The sequence below is a fragment of the Candoia aspera genome, chromosome 8 (genome assembly GCF_035149785.1).
Source record: "Candoia aspera isolate rCanAsp1 chromosome 8, rCanAsp1.hap2, whole genome shotgun sequence".
Classification (NCBI taxonomy): domain Eukaryota; kingdom Metazoa; phylum Chordata; class Lepidosauria; order Squamata; family Boidae; genus Candoia; species Candoia aspera.
Window position 1 is genome coordinate 31,729,721 of NC_086160.1, and position 20,001 is coordinate 31,749,721.

The following is a 20,001-nucleotide window of genomic DNA, read 5'->3' on the forward strand; positions in this document are numbered from 1 at the left end:
TGAATTAGAAATATTTCAAGCTCAAAATAGATATCTCAAGTTCAAAACTAGACAGTTCTGACCTTACTGGAATTGTTTTGATCTTGAAATATTTTTGGCAAAAAAGGGACAGCATCTGACCAATCTAGTCAAGTCAGAACAGAACAGCTCATTTTAAACTTGAATGTTAAATACTTGCATCGGAAACATTTTGCACACCATTACATGATTTCATATCATTATGTCCAAATTAGGAGGATATTACCTTACCTTTTCTTCTGATGCTATTGTTAGTTTGTCACTGGATATTAAGCTACACACCTGTTCTACACCAAGACTGAGAAATTCCTCACCCAGTACAACCTCAGTAAAATGCTGTTCTGTTTCAAGAAAAAAAATGTAAAGACATAGATTGCAGCAATATAAGCAGCAGAAAGGAGGCATTTCATCCTTATAGAGATTCAGGAAACACACAATAGTTTTCATTCCAGTTATGACTGCTGGAGCATGAAGCTCATGACTATGAAAGCGTAATGTGATTTAAAATGTGGAAATATCCTTTATAAAACCAGTTCGAGTTTGAGTCCAACTGCAAACATGATTACTAAAATAAGGCCACTGCATGTAGAAAATAAGACTGAGTCCCCTTTTCGGGAGAGATGAGTGGTGATAGAAATTCTCTCTCTCTCTCTTTGTTCGGAAGCACATAATACATATTAAGATTCAAAAACTGAAATCATGGCACTGACTGGATAAATAGTATTTCATATACAGGATGTCCCAAAGTCTTAGTGCAGAACTTAGAACTGCACTAAGAGTTTAGGACACTCTGTGTATACTTTTTTTCTTGAATATATTTGAAGCAGGTTACAAAGCACTCATACATCATCAGCGTACACAAACATTAGCAAATATGATAGATGAGCTCTGCTATTATTGATGGTAAATGGGGTTAACAGTTTATCCTTGGGCACTGGGGGGATTATGTTTGGTGGTTTTGTTTGTCTGAATTTTGTATGCTGCCAGAGTCACTTGTATGAGGTGGACAGCTATAAAATCATATACATAAATAAAATAAATAAGGCAAATTAGAACATGAGACAGCAAAATAAACCAATCCATTTAAAAACAGATCTTCCAAATATGTAAAAACAAAACAAAAAAAAGCTGATCACACTCAGTAGTGCTTAAAAGCTTTGGATCAATTTCCTCAATAAATAAATGAACAAGTTTCAGGACTTGTGTGGAGAACAGCTCATGTTTGAGATCATATTTATGCAAAAATATTGAAAATTCAAAAGGGTTCACAAACTTATAAGCACCACTATATTGGTTGCTAGTTGATATACAAAGTTTCAAATCACTGTCTAAACACAGAAAGGGAAGGAGCTTGGCAGATATCCAGTGGAAAAGAATTCTACAATTCCTTCTAACTCTGGTATTTGGGCATATGTGCTAATAAGTATATAGCCAAAATGGTAGTGCTTGCATGTATGTTGGAAGGAACAGCAGGAGACACAGTGGAAGCCTGGGATTTAGATCAAAATATCTGAGGACAAACACATTCTAAGAAGGAAGAATGGAGTATGCTGACTGTTAGGAGAAAAGCTGAATTCCATGTGGGGAAAAGCACCAGGAAGGGAATGTTGCTAATTATCATTCTTTCTTGCATCTTCTAGTTCAAGGAAATAGACACCATGAAGACAGGTGATTGTGTGGGTACTAGCCCACAACACACTCCCAACATTCTGGCTGTGTTGCGTGATCTGGGCCACTGCAACCACCCATTGCTGCAGAACTAGAGGCTTGCCCCAAAGATCACTTATGTGCCCCAGTTGTATAGAAGGGTAGTGAAACCCTACATTAAGAGAGAACACAATTGGCCTAGTCACATTTTTAAACTCTTGACCCTAAAATACTGACTGGAATTGTTATGCAATATTTTCTCAAAGGAAAGACACAGATACCCAATCCATAACTGGAAATATTATTACTATGTGAAGTATGTCTGAACTATTTTTTATCTGCAAAATTAATATATGAAATGAAGTGCATTAAAATTACTTTCCATAAAGTAGATGCTAGCATACATGCACACACAAGGTTAACACAAGGGGAAAAATTCTCTTCACACAAGCCTTTGAAAGTACAATGAGAGCATTTCCCAAAAATGGTAGCTAGCCAGATAAAATTCTAACTGTATTTGCCTTTTTATCGCTATTATAGCTACAGTATTCTGGGAAACTGAATTACTATCTATTGAATTGCCACATTAACCATAATTCCTACTTTATTATGGCAAATTGAATCCTATCGATTGAATTACTACATTAATAATATTTTGTCAAGGTAATGCATGCTATATGCCAGCAAATTTGGAAAACACAAGAATGGCCATCAGACTGGAAAAAATCAACTTATATCCCCATACCAAAAAAGGGAAACACTAAAGAATGTTCAAACTATCGAACAGTGGCACTCATTTCACATGCCAGTAAGGTAATGCTCAAGATCCTGCAAGGGAGACTTCAGCAATTCATGGAGCGAGAATTGCCAGATGTACAAGCTGGGTTTAGAAAAGGCAGAGGAACTAGGGACCAAATTGCCAATATCTGCTAGATAATGGAAAAGGCCAGTGAGTTTCAGAAAAACATCTATTGACTCTTGTTGACTATTCTAAAGCCTTTGACTGTGTGGACCATAGCAAATTGTGGCAAGTTCTTAGTGGTATGGGGATACCAAGTCATCTTGTCTGCCGCCTGAAGAATCTGTATAACGACCAAGTAGCAGACCATGGAACAACGGACTGGTTTAAGATTGGGAAAGGAGTACGGCAGGGCGGTATACTCTCACCCTACCTATTCAACTTGTACGCAGAACACATCATGCGACATCATGCGACATGCTGGGCTTGAGGAACCCAAGGCTGGAGTTAAAATTGCTGGAAGAAACATTAACAATCTCAGATATGCAGATGATACCACTTTGATGGCTGAAAGCAAAGAGGAACTGAGGAGCCTTATGATGAAGGTGAAAGAAGAAAGTGCAAAAGCTGGCTTGCAGCTAAACCTCAAAAAAACGAAGATTATGGCAACCAGCTTGATTGATAACTGGCAAATAGAGGGAGAAAATGTAGAAGCAGTGAAAGACTTCGTATTTCTAGGTGTGAAGATTACTGCAGATGCTGACTGCAGTCAGGAAATCAGAAGACGCTTAATCCTTGGGAGAAGAGCAATGACAAATCTCGATAAAATAGTTAAGAGCAGAGACATCACACTGACAACAAAGGTCCGCATAGTTAAAGCAATGGTGTTCCCTATAGTAACATATGGCTGCGAGAGCTGGACCATAAGGAAGGCTGAGCGAAGGAAGATCGATGCTTTTGAACTGTGGTGTTGGAGGAAAATTCTGAGAGTGCCTTGGACTGCAAGAAGATCAAACCAGTCCATACCCCAGGAAATAAAGCCAGACTGCTCACTTGAGGGAATATTAGAGGCAAAACTGAAATACTTTGGCCACATCATGAGAAGACAGGACACCCTGGAGAAGATGCTGATGCTAGGGAGAGTGGAAGGCAAAAGGAAGAGGGGCTGACCAAGGGCAAGGTGGATGGATGATATTCTAGAGGTGACGGACTCGTCCCTGGGGGAGCTGGGGGCGTTGATGACCGACAGGAAGCTCTGGCGTGGGCTGGTCCATGAAGTCACGAAGAGTCGGAAGCGACTAAACGAATAAACAACAAATATTTTGAGAAGGGGGAAAAGTGCCAGTTTTCAAAGATTTAATACTGGTATGCACAAATTTAAAGGTCTATTTTAATCTTGAAAATTAGGTTTTGAAATATATTTGGCCTCTTGGCTGCTTTGCTAATATCAAATCATCAAGCAATTTTAGTTTGTTTTTCCTACAACTTTAATTTATCCATTGTAGTTTACATTCTCTTTCATGTAAGCAATATGAAAAGGCTTCTCCAATGTTAAAAATAATACCACAATCATCACGATTATTTTTAGAATTGATGTTTCACTTGCCTGCATATGTGTTGGCCTTGTTCAGGAGTTCTGTGCATGCATGCATATCAGCAAATGCCCGAATGCCCAAACAGTTGACAGGATGAAGCTGAGTTTCCAGAAAATCACAGCAACTTTTCTTTACATCCTGCAGTTGCAACAAACTAGCCGCTGGGAGTAGTACCTACAATAACCAAAACTAGAGGAGTCAGTGTCACCAGCAAGAAAGGGAAAAAAAACATCCACTTCACACTAGTGCACTAGTTTAGTTTGGGAGAGAGTCAATAACTGATAGGGGTCTGCATTTTAAATCATTTACTGATTTTAAAAGGTATTTCTAAGTCTAAGAAAGTCTGAATTTGGGTTAAGTAATTTTATAACTAATAGGCAAATTTATACTATGCTCCTACCTTAACTCTGTTTTGTTAGCTTTAGAATCTTGGATAGTAGTCAAGAATTGACAGAACAGGGCAGCAGTAACAAGGCTGTCTATTTAAAGTTGTAGGCTGTATTTTGACAAATGAATCTTGGCTCAATAGATCAAGATATACATGATATCCATGCACATATGCTTTGCTCTGCTATCATTTCTTAATTCCAGTGAGTAGGGAATCAGTCTAGGAAGTTGCTAGTATACCATACTTAAAACTTATCAAACAAGGTTAGGAGTTAGAAGTCACATTCAAGTTATAGTTCCAAATCTTACCTTGTCTGGAATAATTCATTTTGTAGTGCTTGCAAAAACTGCAATGGTTTTCCCAGGAATGCACATTACTACCTGAGAAACCAGTTCAGATATACTATGCTCTGGACTATCAAACATCTTTCAGACAGGTAGGATTAGCTAACAAAATGTATTGGCAGAAATGTGAATAGGGTAGTGTAAAGTAGAATAGAACAGAACAGAACAGAATAGAATAGAAATGTAGCAACTAGAATTTTAAAAGGAAAGTCCTTGTAATCTTCACTACAGTCTGATAAATTGGCAGTTTATTATATCTTTGGTTTTCCCTCCAATATTCACAATTTCAAATTCATTTTGATTCGTGGGTAGCTACTGTAATAGATGAAAAAAGCAAGCAGATATCAAATTTAGCAATCTGTTCCCCTTAAAACTAGCAGCTATCAAATGTAATTTACTTTTGTTCAATACTATTCTAACAACATTTTATGGCATGATACCCAGTACTATCACTGACAGCCTCTTATTACTACTGTTTATTACTATATTTGGATTCAACTGTTAAATTCAGTATACAACATTTATCTAAGGGGCTGACAACTACAGGATCACAGGTCCTAGCAGATTTATGAAAGATTAATATGGCACAGCATCACATGTAGGGCCTTCATAATAATGGAATACTGTTATTTGCTTGCATCAGCTTAAAATAGCCTAAAGAAAAGTTTTCACCTTGTATTGAACTCTTTATGGCTTTGTACTGTCACAAATATTTCTATATTGCATTTGAAACTTGAATGTAACAACAGAGATTGCTAATTTTAACATAAACACAACTGAGAGAACTTGAGCTAGTTACTAAATCAGGATTCTACTTCACTCTTCCCTAGACAATGCTAGTGTCCTAACAGTCAGGAATCACGCTGAGACAAGGAATAGGTCTCTAGTGTTTATTACTGCTACAAAAGCCAGAAAATCCTAACAAACTGAAGAAGTGTGGGAAAACCCAGACAGATAAACCCCAAAAGTCAAGGCGGGTCTGTTGTGTGTCTGTTTGAATGGCTGCTTAACTCCTCGGTACTACGCATGCGTTTTCCCCCCTGGACAGGGGCCCCCTCCTGCTCACCATCAGTACTCATGACAGCTAGATTAAAAAGGAATCTTTCAGATTTCCATATGTTCACTGAACTGATACAGAGCTGCAAAGATGCCTCTAGCAGAAATACTTTTGATTACACTATTTGTTTTTCAAGAACATATGAGTCAAGATAAACAGCTGTAATGGTGGGTGGGTGGTACTGGAGAAAGCTAAAAATACAGATTGACATCTGTAGCATAAAGCAGAAGCTAATACTTTACATTTCATGCCAAAAGGCTATTAACATTCATTTGTTTCAGATGTAAATGATTTTAGAAACAATTTGCTGAAAGCATAAGATTTACTAAAACATGAAATTTCAATTATTAACTGAAGTAATAATTTGACATTCAAATACAATTTAGAGATGTAGTAGGCAGACTTGTTTAAAATGCTCATATTGTTCAGCAGCACTGTATCACTTCCAAATATTTACACAAGGGAGGTTCAATATTATGTCTGTATTCTGACAGCCTGAGGAAGGTAATGGCAACCCACCTCAGTATTCTTGCCGTGAAAACTAAATGGATCAGTACAACCAGAGATATGTCGGTATACCATCGGAAGATGAGACCCCCAGGTCGGAAGATGGTCAAAATGCTACTGGGGAGGAACAGAGGATGAGCTCAACTAGCCCCAGACGTGATGACGCAGCTAGCTCAAAGCCGAAAGGACGGCTAGCGGCCGACGGTGCTGGTGGTGAACGGCGAATCCGATGTTCTAAGGATCAACACACCATTGGAACCTGGAATGTAAGATCTATGAGCCAGGGCAAATTGGATGTGGTTATTGGTGAGATGTCAAGATTAAAGATAGACATTCTGGGCGTCAGTGAACTGAAATGGACTGGAATGGGCCACTTCACATCAAATGACCACCAGATCTACTACTGCGGACAAGAGGACCACAGAAGAAATGGAGTAGCCTTCATAATTAATAGTAAAGTGGCTAAAGCAGTGCTTGGATACAACCCAAAAAACGATAGAATGATCTCAATTCGAATTCAGGGCAAGCCATCTAACATCACAGTGATCCAAATATACGCCCCAACCACAAATGCTGAAGAAGCTGAAGTAGAGCAGTTCTATGAGGATCTGCAGCACCTACTGGACAACACGCCTCAAAGAGATGTTATTTTCATCACAGGAGACTGGAATGCTAAGGTGGGCAGTCAAATGACACCTCGAATTACAGGTAAGTATGGCCTGGGAGAACAAAACGAAGCAGGACACAGGCTGATAGAATTTTGCCAAGACAATTCACTCTGCATAACAAACACTCTCTTCCAACAACCTAAGAGACGGCTTTATACATGGACTTCACCAGATGGACAACACCGAAATCAGATTGATTACATCCTTTGCAGCCAAAGGTGGCGGACATCTGTACAGTCGGTAAAAACAAGGCCTGGAGCTGACTGTAGTTCAGATCACGAACTTCTTCTTGCACAATTTAGGATCAGACTAAAGAGATTAGGGAAGACCCACAGATCAGCTAGATATGAGCTCACTAATATTCCTAAGGAATATGCAGTGGAGGTGAGGAATCGATTTAAGGGACTGGACTTAGTAGATAGGGTCCCAGAAGAATTATGGACAGAAGTTGGCAGCATTGTTCAGGAGGCGGCAACAAAATACATCCCAAAGAAAGAGAAAACCAAGAAGGCAAAATGGCTGTCTGCTGAGACACTAGAAGTAGCCCAAGAAAGAAGGAAAGCAAAAGGCAACAGTGATAGGGGGAGATATGCCCAATTAAATGCAAAATTCCAGAGGTTAGCCAGAAGAGATAAGGAATTATTTTTAAACAAGCAATGCGCGGAAGTGGAAGAAGACAATAGAATAGGAAGGACAAGAGACCTCTTCCAGAAAATTAGAAACATTGGAGGTAAATTCCAGGCAAAAATGGGTATGATCAAAAACAAAGATGGCAAGGACCTAACAGAAGAAGAAGAGATCAAGAAAAGGTGGCAAGAATATACAGAAAACCTGTATAGGAAGGATAACAATATCGGGGATAGCTTTGACGGTGTGGTCGGTGAGCTAGAGCCAGACATCCTGAAGAGTGAGGTTGAGTGGGCCTTAAGAAGCATTGCTAATAACAAGGCAACAGGAGACGACGGCATCCCAGCTGAACTGTTCAAAATCTTGCAAGATGATGCTGTCAAGGTAATGCATGCTATATGCCAGCAAATTTGGAAAACACAAGAATGGCCATCAGACTGGAAAAAATCAACTTATATCCCCATACCAAAAAAGGGAAACACTAAAGAATGTTCAAACTATCGAACAGTGGCACTCATTTCACATGCCAGTAAGGTAATGCTCAAGATCCTGCAAGGTAGACTTCAGCAGTTCATGGAGCGAGAATTGCCAGATGTACAAGCTGGGTTTAGAAAAGGCAGAGGAACTCGGGACCAAATTGCCAATATCCGCTGGATAATGGAAAAAGCCAGGGAGTTTCAGAAAAACATCTATTTCTGTTTTATTGACTATTCTAAAGCCTTTGACTGTGTGGACCATAACAAATTGTGGCAAGTTCTTAGTGGTATGGGGATACCAAGTCATCTTGTATGCCTCCTGAAGAATCTGTATAATGACCAAGTAGCAACAGTAAGAACAGACCACGGAACAACAGACTGGTTTAAGATTGGGAAAGGAGTACGGCAGGGCTGTATACTCTCACCCTACCTATTCAACTTGTATGCAGAACACATCATGCAACAAGCTGGCCTTGAGGAATCCAAGGCTGGAGTTAAAATCTCTGGAAGAAACATTAACAATCTCAGATATGCAGATGATACCACTTTGATGGCTGAAAGTGAAGAGGAACTGAGGAGCCTTATGATGAAGGTGAAAGAAGAAAGTGCAAAAGCTGGCTTGCAGCTAAACCTCAAAAAAACCAAGATTATGGCAACCAGCTTGATTGATAACTGGCAAATAGAGGGAGAAAATGTAGAAGCAGTGAAAGAGTTTGTATTCCTAGGTGCAAAGATTACTGCAGATGCTGACTGCAGTCAGGAAATCAGAAGACGCTTAATCCTTGGAAGAAGAGCAATGACAAATCTCGATAAAATAGTTAAGAGCAGAGACATCACACTGACAACAAAGGCCCGCATAGTTAAAGCAATGGTGTTCCCTGTAGTAACATATGGCTGCGAGAGCTGGACCATAAGGAAGGCTGAGCGAAGGAAGATCGATGCTTTTGAACTGTGGTGTTGGAGGAAAATTCTGAGAGTACCTTGGACTGCAAGAAGATCCAACCAGTCCATCCTCCAGGAAATAAAGCCAGACTGCTCACTTGAGGGAATGATATTAAAGGCAAAACTGAAATACTTTGGCCACATCATGAGAAGACAGGACACCCTGGAGAAGATGCTGATGCTAGGGAGAGTGGAAGGCAAAAGGAAGAGGGGTCGACCAAGGGCAAGATGGATGGATGATATTCTAGAGGTGACGGACTCGTCCCTGGGGGAGCTGGGGGTGTTGACGACCGACAGGAAGCTCTGGCGTGGGCTGGTCCATGAAGTCACGAAGAGTCGGAAGCGACTAAACGAATAAACAACAATTCTGACAGCCATTAAATGTCCTAGTGCCTATAGTAACTCTATCTAAAATACATACAGAAAGCTATTTAGTAATGACCCAAACTCCATTTGCATTTTTTGGAAATAAGCTGCTGTCTATAGACATAGCCAAAAAATCAGGAGTCTGACAGCATCTTTTCCAATTTACAAGTTTTATTAAAAGGCATAAGTTTTGTGAGCTACAGTTCACTTCTTCAATTGCATAGAGTGCCTAGGCTGATGTAGGATTTAAACTGGGATGAGGTGGGGGGGAAGGTAGCTACCAGTTTCCTGATTTTTTTGCCACCATGTACTATGCTAACATAGCTCTCTTCCTACACCGTCTACAGACATGGAAACTCTTTAGGAAAAAAAAAAAAAGTTTGAGGATCTTCCTCAAAAAAACTCAGGATTATTATCTGCTTTTTTCTTTCAATATTATTTTAATTCAACAATTCAACTGGAATATTTATCATAGAAAAAGTAAATCAGGAAAGCTAAAGCATAAAAGAAACTTGAGAATCATCCACGTAGCTGCTTTACCATGCTCCCATCTCATCCCGGAACCCAAAGGATATTATATCAGCATAAAATGAATTGCCCCCACAGCATTTTCTTCATATGCATCCAGACCCATTTCAGTCTGGTTTCTGGCTGGGATTTAGTACAGAGACATACTTGTAGATGACCTGCAGCAGAGCTGGGATGGAGGTGGTACACTCATTCTTGTGCTCTTTGATTTCTCAGCAGTTTTTGATAGCATCAACCATGATATCCTTCTGGATTAGCTCTAGAGATTGGAGGTTGGGGGCACTGGTACAGGTAGTCCTCAAATTATGACAGCAATTGAGACCGGAATTTCCATCCCCAAGTGAGGTGGTCATAAATCCCTGCAGTCCTGGTTGCCATTGTTAACCAAATCCCATGGTCATTAGGCAAGACAACTTCCTGTCAGCTTCCCACAACCAAAGTCAGTGGTGAAGCCAGCAGGAAGTTGCAAGTCCTTGGCCGGCAGGGGAGGCAGCAAGGATGTGCGAGGGAGGATGCATGATGGTGCGAGGGAGGGTCAAAGAGGGTGCTTGAGGGTACATGACAGGCATGATGCAGGTCAGGGAGGGTGTGTGAGGGTGTGCAAGAGGTGCAGGTTGGGGAGGGTGCACGAGGGTGTGTGTGAGAGGCACGGCGTGGGTCAGGAAGGGTGCATGACGGTGTGCAAGAGTCATGGGTCAGGTTAATGGGGGTGCACAAGTGGCTGGTCTGGCCTGAACGCAGAGGTGCTGAGCGAGCAAGAGGTGTGGTGTGGGTTGGGGAGGGTGCATAAGTGGGGGAGACTATCCCAGCAACTTGTGACCTTCCCTGCCACTTCCCCACTGACTTTCTGGGGAAGCCAGCATGGAAGGTTGCAAAAGGCAATCACGTGATCACGGGACGCTGCAACCGGTCATAAGTGCGAACTGGTTGCCAAGTGCCCAGATCGCAATTACGTGACTGCAGGGGTACTGGGACAGCTGGAACTCCAAGGACCGGTTGTAACCACCATTCATTCAGTACTGTCATAACTTTGAATGGTTGAACGAATGGTTGTTGGTCGAGGACTACCTGTAGTTCTTTTCCTTCCTTCAGGGACAGTTCTAGTTGATGTTGGCTGTGGCAGGAAGGTCACTCCCTAAGACTCCCTTTGTGGGATGCCATAGGGCTTGATGCTTTTTCCCTACTTTTTAACATCTACATGAAACCGCTGGATGAAGTCATCCACCAGTCTGGGGTTCAATATCTTAGGACTCCAGGCTGGCTAAGTGAGTCAAGGCTCTGCCTCAGTGCTTGGAGGCTGTATGGGCCTGGATGGGAAGGAACTGACTCTGACTGAATCCTGCCAAGACCAAGTTGCTGTGGATATTAGGGGCACCTGGATTTCAGAATATTCCATCTTTAGCCTTTGATGGGATTGTGCTTCCCCATTCATGGTTGGTGCACAATGTAGGGATCCTCTTGGACTCACACTCCAGCTTAATAAGTAAGTGGCAGCTGTGGTCAGGAGGGCCTTTACACAACTCTACCTGATATGCCATTTCCTGGCCCTGAGGTCAGTAATTCATACCCTAGTCACCTCATAGCTCAATTATTGTAATGTGTTCTCCACAGAGGCCTTGAAGACGACAAGGAAGCTTCAACTGGTCCAAAATGCAGTGGCACAGGCAATGATGGGCATGACACAATATGCCCATGTGACACCCCTGCTTTGTAAGCAACACTGGTTGCCAGTATGCTTCCAGGTGTGATTCAAGATACTTGTTATGAACTATAAAGCCCTACATAGCATAGGGCCAGGTTATCTGACGGACCACCTATCTCCCGTGATGTCTGCCTGGCCAGCATGAGCTGATAGGGTTGGCACACTCCAGGTCCCTCCAATTACTCTTTCATCTATTATGACCCAGGAAGCATGCCTTCTTTGTTGCAGTGCCTGCCTTCTGGAATGACATCCCCCAGGAGACCTGTGTGGCTCCTATCCTATTGGGCTGAGGTATGGTGATAGGGCTGTCAAATAAGTTTGTATGTATGGGGTTTGTTGGCTAGATTCACCATCTTGTTCTCTTTTTCTCTTTATTATTTTTTACTTTGTCTTGTTTTATTGTGAGCCACCCAGAGTTAGTATGGGCAATGGAACAGAATTGTACTGAATCTAGAACAGGCCATGCTGTGAATCTAGAACAGGCCATGCTGTGCTGCTCTCTAGTCGGTCTCCAGTCAGTCTTTTCACATAATACTGTAAGGACAGTAAATGGTGGTTTTTACTGACTGAAATCTGAATGTCACCTACCATGGGAAAAGCTGCCACAGTTACTATACAGAATGCGTGTTGAGGTGATGTTTGTAAGGTCCAGATACTCCATACATTTTTTTTTCAAGGGACTGTCAGCCTAATGACCACTAGATGGCAGCAAAAAGTTCATCTTGCTTCCCTCAAGATAGTAGTCACCTGAATCTACAGTATGCAGCACAAATGAAGCTCCTGTGCAAGTATTCTTGGAGTCAGAGTAAAGAATGGGGTGCTCTCAGGTCTTAGCATTCTCTAAAATGTTTAGTGAGCTGTCAACTGGCTGACTTATCAATCACTAAGTGAAAGCAAAGGGTTACAGTTTTTCTTTCTCTTGGCTGCTATCAACTGTATATTCAGATTTCTGCAGCTGAGATGCAGTCACTGTGTAAGTGTAGTCAAAAAGCTGGAATAGGAGAAATCATTTTACAGGTAGTCCTTGCTTAATGACTGTTTGTTTGTCTCCGATGGTTCGGAGATATGACAAAGCTAAAAAATGTTACTTATGACCCATCCTCAAAGTTTAGGCACTTGGCTACCAGCTCGCATTTATGACTGTTTGCAGTGTCTGCGATCACGTGATCATGATTTGCAACCTTCCCGGCTGGCTTCTGACCCGAAAAATCAACTGGAAACAATTGATTTGCTTTATGACCATTGCAATTTGCTTTACGACCATGTGACTCGGTTTACGACTGCCACAAAAATGGTTGTAAAATCGAGTCCAGTCATGTGGTGCCTCGCTTAATGACTGCATTGTTTAGCGACCAAAATTCCGGTCCCTACTGTGGTCCTTAAGTGAGGACTACTTGTACTGATTCTAAAAGAGTAGGAGAGAGGAAAATGTGGTTGTATGCTGAAGCTATGGTACCAGGTTATATTCTATGATGAAATGAACTTAAAATAACTTTCTGTGAGAACAGGAACTAAGCCAGGTGACCACTAGGAAAAGAATTCCCCACTTCTCAGCCTACAGAAACCCAACAGCAAAATCCTTTCAATTACATTTTCAGTTACATGCATTAAGCTGGTGACAACCAAGTCCATTTCAGAGTTCTGCCCTTTCTAGGTCAACCAGCTGATCAGCTGTTTAGCTCCCTTGAAGCCAAAACAGCAAGGCAGAACAGGGACAAACCCAGGGACCAGATGGAATGTAGCAGTCCTAATACAGATCTTCCCCTAACCACACCACCTCAAGTCTACTCCTGTATGTTCCATGGTTTATTATTCTTCCATTTTCTCTGGCAAAACACTACTTTCAGGACTGGAACACCTTTGACTGGCTTCAACTTTTTTTAACAGTTGCACTGCCTGTTAGTCAGAAGCTTCATTGTGAGGATGTGTCTTCAACAGTAAGTGGAATGTATTTGCCTCACATTAAGTGGGTTGCAGGAAAGAATCCTTAGGCTTGCAAAAGAAAGAACGCTTTGAATTCCAAGCTGGGCAGAAATTAGTGTCTCAGTAAATAATAATAAAAAATATTATTATTCAGGAGAATCCTTAGAAAGAAAAGTTCTAACAGTAGGGAAACTGCTACCCTCACAGATGTATAAACACAGAAATATCCCTAGCCCTTCATTTTTAGTTCTGTTTATGAGGGATTTCTCTTCATAAAAATAAAGTTCCAAGAAAAAGAATGAATGGAATTGATTTGGTATTTCATTCTGTGAGCTATCCAAGACTTGTGTATTGATGTTTAATGCCATTAATACTTCTCTGCCTTAAATATTACCAGTAATATGCTCCTATGGGATGTCTACAATTCCAGTTTATGTTGCATTCTAAAACTTGGGCTTCCAGAACTGAGATTTGCAGTACTGATCGGTCCTATTTTATGCTTGTAATTGGAAAGGCAATGAGATATCATTGCCAATTCAGAAGAAAACATTGGGTTCTATTTTCCTTTTCTCCACTGATTATATAGCTACCATCTATCTGTTGAACGGAGCAGCATGTAAAATTATTCTTCTCCAAACTGCTGCCCTCCAGAAGTGCCAGGATTCCAACTCCAGGAATGTACTTGGAATTCTGATAATTGCCATCTCCATGCATCTGGAGATCACCATGGAACAGAAAGTTGTGTAGATTATATTGATACTCTGAGAGTTCAGAAAAAGGTTGAAACAGCATACATTAAACAATTTTAAATAACAATTTTACGAGTTTGTGTAGGTAAGTGGCAACATCATTCAGTGAAAGCTTCTGTTTTGACAGTCTGTGGTTTTTCTAGTAGCTTAATGGCCTTTAGTGGGGCTGTTGAAAGCCTTCAAACAGAACACCTCTCAAAAATATCTTATCATAAGTGAAGCACTCCTCCTTGAAGTGATAAAACATCACATCCTCTGGAAGGCTTTCACGCCTGCTACAGAGGAAGTCACTGCTTGTCAGGCAACACTTCCACTGGGACTGCCACCAAAACTAAGTGGCTGAGCTTGCCCATGCATGCAACTGGAAATTCTGCTTTCATTGCAACAGTTACAGCCTGCCTGCTGTTTGATACAGATGCTTCAATGTTTCTTGAAGCATTAAAAATGCAACTGTTTTAATACTTTGACAGACAGTGCTTTGGGAGGTACCCTTCCTCAAAGTTTTGTATAGCTCTAACATTGAGTGCTTCAGTTGAGTTTGAATGCAGCAACCAACATTTAGAACATGAAGTTTGAGTGCCCCAAATTTTGAGAAGTGTGGGTTACCAGTACAGGTATCCTCAGTTAATGACAGCAATTGGGACTGGAAATGCTGTTGCTAAGTGATGCAGTCGTAAAGCACAATGTCACATGACCACACAGCTTAGTGATGGCAATTCCGACAATCCCAGTTGCTGTAGTTAAGCAAGGACCTCACGTGACTGAGACTTCCGACTTTCTGCCAGCTTCCTCATTGACTTTGCTTGTGGGAAGCCAGCTGGGAAGGTCACAAATCGCAATCATGCAACCATGGGGATGCTGCAACATCTGGAACTCTGAGGACCAGTCATAAATACCACTTGTTCAGTACCATCACAAGTTTGAATGATCTTTAAGTAACAACCACCTGTAATAAAATACCAGTCATATTTCTTACTTGGAAATATGAAGTGGGGCTACAGAAGAAGTCACAGTTCACAGCAATTTTTAATAGTAAGTATCTGGTAACAAAGCAGATCTGCAGTATAATTTTAAGATCCATTTTTGTTATAACTGCATTTTGTTGATATAATTATGCAACAATTAATCATGGTGAACATAAAGGAGCCATAGTGCACTGATTTAGCATATGTTTTGTATGCAAAGTTTGATCCCTGACACCTTCAATTAGCCAGGGAAAAGGAGGGTGGGGTGTGGCGTCAGCTGCTAGCAAAGTTCCCTCTGCAACCAATACTGTACTAAACAAATAGTTTTGATTATACAGCAGCTACTTACTATTTTACTAAAGGACGAAAACAATGAATTAGGAGAGGAAGAGAAGGATATTGCTTCTTTTTTGTCATATTTAGTTTTGAGGAAAATATCAAACCTCAGAAAACTCCTACAGCAGGAACTGTCTACATGGTGTCTATTGGCATTCCAAATAACACCTACTTACCTCAACTAATATAAAATAAAAGCATTCCAACAATCATTAAAGCCTTGCAATATTTCAACTTCACTGACAACTTTTGTTCAAGGACACTTAACCCGTGGAGTCCTTGATGCTCTCTGAGCCTTGTTGTTTTCTTGCAGACGTTTCATTGCCAGATTAGGCAACATCTTCAGTGCAAAAAAAAAAAAACACTTAAACCAGCCCACAACAGCACTTGGGATCTGAGATTGCTGACAAGTTCTAGAACTACCAGAAGCACAGTATAGAATACACATGCAGAGTGATCAAAGTTTTAAGGAAATGTGAAAAAAATCTTGTTCTGAAAAGTTTATTATTTCAGATCTTGTATTTGGCATCTGTTGTCATAAAAGCATACGACAAAAAGTTAAGACAGAATTACTACGCTCTTTGTGACCCCCTCCACATGGAACAGTATTAAAAAGCTGTCATAAGGTTTTCTCCCTTATAATTTAGCCCAATATGCATATAGAACTTGTACTTTTGATTTATAAAGTGGTGGTAACCTGTATAAATATTATTGTTTTGCAATATATTATTCCTTCTATACTATTTTATTTGATCAGCAATTAACTCTTTCCTGCATGGATTTTGTTGTGAAGGTCTTGGTATCATTTCATTCTAAACTGTTGCTACATAATATGGCATTCTTTAAAATTTTACTTGAGTTCTCCCACTCACTTGTCCATTTTTCTCTGTAACTATAATTTCCCTGGTATAAACATATTCAGTGAGTTTCTTAAAGATCCAGACATTCATTTCCTTTACTGAGGTACATATATTGACAGTTCTCACAAAGGCAGCAGAAGACAATACACTCTGTGGGTGTGGCTTCCAAGAGTTAACAAATAGCTTTTAATGTGATAAAAATGGGAAATTATTAAATATGTAATTGGAGAGTAATCATACAATTAACTTCAAATGTAAATAAATTACATTTTGTTTTTGCCAGTTCCCACCCACCAGTGTTTCAAGTGTAGCAGATAGCTTTCAAAGGCCCTTACTCTAGAAATAGTTATGCACCCTGGTCATAGACTACACTCCCTTTTCTTAATTCCTGACAACTCCTAAAAGGATTAACTATTACTTCAAATATGATCTTCATCCCAATTGGCTGCTCAACCAACGCAGTTGTACCCATCACATTCTTTAAGCTATAAAATGACAATCTGCCTAACAACTTAAGTGTTTCCTATGGCAAAACAGAAATTGTGGTCAAAGGACTCATGATTAAGGACATACTGTTCTACAGTCAATTAAATTTATACCTTTGGGGCTCAATGCTAAATGAAAAGAAAGAGCAAGCACAGCATTAAAAAAAATTCTGGTTTCACAAAGGATGCACAAATATGCAGATTAATGTACCTTTTACTTAGATACTACAATGTCAAATGTTTTCACTTTTGTACTAGGAAGTTTTGTCATAGTAGGTATAGGCAGTGATTTAGTCTCAAATGAAGATCCATTAATGTGAATTCTTCAAACAATGGATTTGTTTAGCTTTTCCAGGACTTTCTGTTCCATTTGCTTGATACGATTACAGCTTGTCAAGGGCTGTAACTCAGAAGGTCTTTTTAAAGTGCAAGCATCTTCAAGATGCTCATTGATTGTTTTATGCTACAATAGTGCAAAAAGATCACAGAAATATTGTTAAAAGATGCACAATTTTTTCAGTCATATGCTAAAATATAAATGTCATTACTCTCACCAGATAGACAGAGAGCAGGTATGTCCCACTGTGTCGAGTGTTATACAACAAACCAATATAATCATCCCACTCACCTGAACATTTTCTTCTGTAACCCTGATTTCCCCTGTGTAAACATATTCAATGAGCATCTTAAGGGTCCAACCATCAACTTCCTTTATTCGAACTTTCTTTGCTTGACTTTCACTCATTTCACCTGCAAACCAGATTTAATTCAGACATTGGCAAGTGGAATAAACATGCTGCAAGTTATCACAGATGATCTTATCAGGGAGAAAAAAAAAAGTAACTCCATGGTATTTAATACAGAGAATGGAAATATAGCACCCATGGGTGCCAAAGTGCCCACTAGATCCCCACCCAGTCCAGCCAAGTGGTACTCCTAGAGCCTCCAATATTGCTAAAATCTTGCAAAACTGTGATCTTGGCATCACCAAGAGAATACTGAAAGCCTTGCAGCATTTTGACATCTTGGACAATATTTTGTAATTTTCCAACTTTGTAACGGAAAATTGTACAACCACAATTCAAAGGCACCAGGGACCAAAAAAGATGCTGATCTCTGTTCTTAGGGAAGAGAAATAAGCTGATTCTCAAGCAGTGTTCTACACAGATATTTCACAAGACAGATCCACTTCCAAACAATCTTGAAATACTGAATAAATCTGGAATTAAAGAGCAATAATCAAGCTCACTTTTACCTCCTGTTCAGATTATATAAATATTTTGAAAGAGTGGATGCAGGAAAGTTTCACTGTTGCTTATAATTTGATTGCTGGAAGCTTACACAGTGAATTGGACTTATATGATAACTGTATATAAAAAAATAGAATTTTAATAAATGCTGGAATGTACACCAATTTGATCAATTCAATTTATATGTAAAGTGATTTTTAAAAAAGTTTCAGAAATTGCAAGAATTAATCAAGAGGATTAATATTAGCAGCATTTTGATTTATTGTGGTATAAAACAATTTCATCTCTATGCAGATGTAAGAAGACACCTTATCAACTTGTGGAGTCTGGAATAGGACTATCTGTAGTGCCAGAATGGATGTTTACAAAAGAGAATTCAAAACAGATTTCAGATCTAAGTAGCTTTTCTGATGCATATCCAATATCTACTGGTTAACAAAGGAAAATGCCTACAATGGTTTTTATATCCACCATGTTAGAATAGCAGCTTGAACTACAAGCAAGTGATGGTTATTACGAGAAAACAAACCCTTCTCTATAACATCAACATCTGGCTGATTCCCAAACTAACCAGATCTGATATCTCACATTTTTTCTGAGATTTTTTCTCAGCAGAGCATTAACTTCCACCTCTCTCCGTGTGAGACAGATGCCAACACTCTGCTTGCAAGCCTACTATGATATCAGAGCATCTCATCTAATGACAATGAAAGGTGGAACTGACAGAACATAAAACTTTTGTGGTACTGATGCAGTTTTATCCTTCTCTTTTGCTGCTGTTTTAATTGATATATTCATTTGCTTTTAAACTATTTTTATTATATTTTTTAATGTACTGTATATACATTTAGAAGCTACTATGAGGGTTCAAAGGGAAGCAGAGAGTTATTCAGCTACACTAAACACCTGTCATAACACTCAATTACTTTTATTTATACACATTTCAGAAAAGCATAAATTACCAACCAATCCTTAACAAATAAAGACAATCTAACATTTTAATTTTACCTAAATATTTATCTTTTAGGAAATGCTGCAGCCAAAAATAATTACTATTTGAAATAGAATAATTGTTTTTTTTAAAAAGAGGCACTTGGCTCAGGAGATGCTATTAATACTCAGCAAATGAATGAAGAATGTTTCTTCAAATACACTGAAGGTGATCAAACCAACTAATTTAATGATCATTTGCAAACCAATTTACATACCTATACTGAATACAAAGCACAGCTGGTGCAGAGCATGAACAGTCATAAATCCAATTTGGCATTTATGGCAAAATGCATATTCCAATCATCTGAAGTTGGGCCAAAAAAGCACTAAAATATGCCCTCCAACAATGATATAAAGCTGTCATCCTCAATCCATGCTAATTTTTTCAACTTCCATGTATTAATAGTTACTCAATCTGTCTCCCCTCTTCCATGTATTTTCTCCACTGCAGTCTTTCAACTTTCTAGTTCAGCAGCATATTTTACTAAATAATGGTCACACCAAGGATTACTAGCAAGAATAAACATATAGTCTCCAAGGTGCAGCTTCTGCTTCTAGGAATCAGTTTCAACACCAAAGTTTATTTATTAAAGCATTTAAGTCCACTGTGCATATTTATATACAGCACAGTAATGTCTCAAGGAAATCCCCATCAAGCTTATGCCTTTCAAAATGGACTGTGAGATAGCTCAACTGCAAGAGACAAGAAGAAAAAAACAGGTACCTGTAAACATGGCATGGAAATATGGACTGCAAGCTGCTAATACAACTCGATGAGCTGCAATTTCCATGTCTTCAGCTACTATTGTCACATCACATAGTAAGTTTTGACTATT

General features: G+C 39.6%; 1 protein-coding gene across 7 annotated transcripts in view; it reads right to left on the reverse strand.

The window, feature by feature from the left end:
- The window catches only part of KLHL2 (kelch like family member 2), a 66,575-nt gene that overhangs the window by 24,412 nt on the left and 22,162 nt on the right, over positions 1–20,001 (reverse strand). For 6 of the 7 annotated variants that reach the window (XM_063310803.1, XM_063310805.1, XM_063310804.1 and 3 more), the window contains 4 exons: positions 19,890–19,996; positions 17,551–17,672; positions 4,011–4,173; positions 250–359 (listed from right to left, as the gene is read on the reverse strand). In XM_063310803.1, coding sequence (XP_063166873.1) covers positions 250–359; positions 4,011–4,173; positions 17,551–17,672; positions 19,890–19,996 — 502 coding nt within the window. Of the gene's footprint in view, positions 1–249; positions 360–4,010; positions 4,174–17,133; positions 17,252–17,550; positions 17,673–19,889; positions 19,997–20,001 lie in introns of those variants that run through there. The other variant, XM_063310808.1, reaches the window with a different exon arrangement.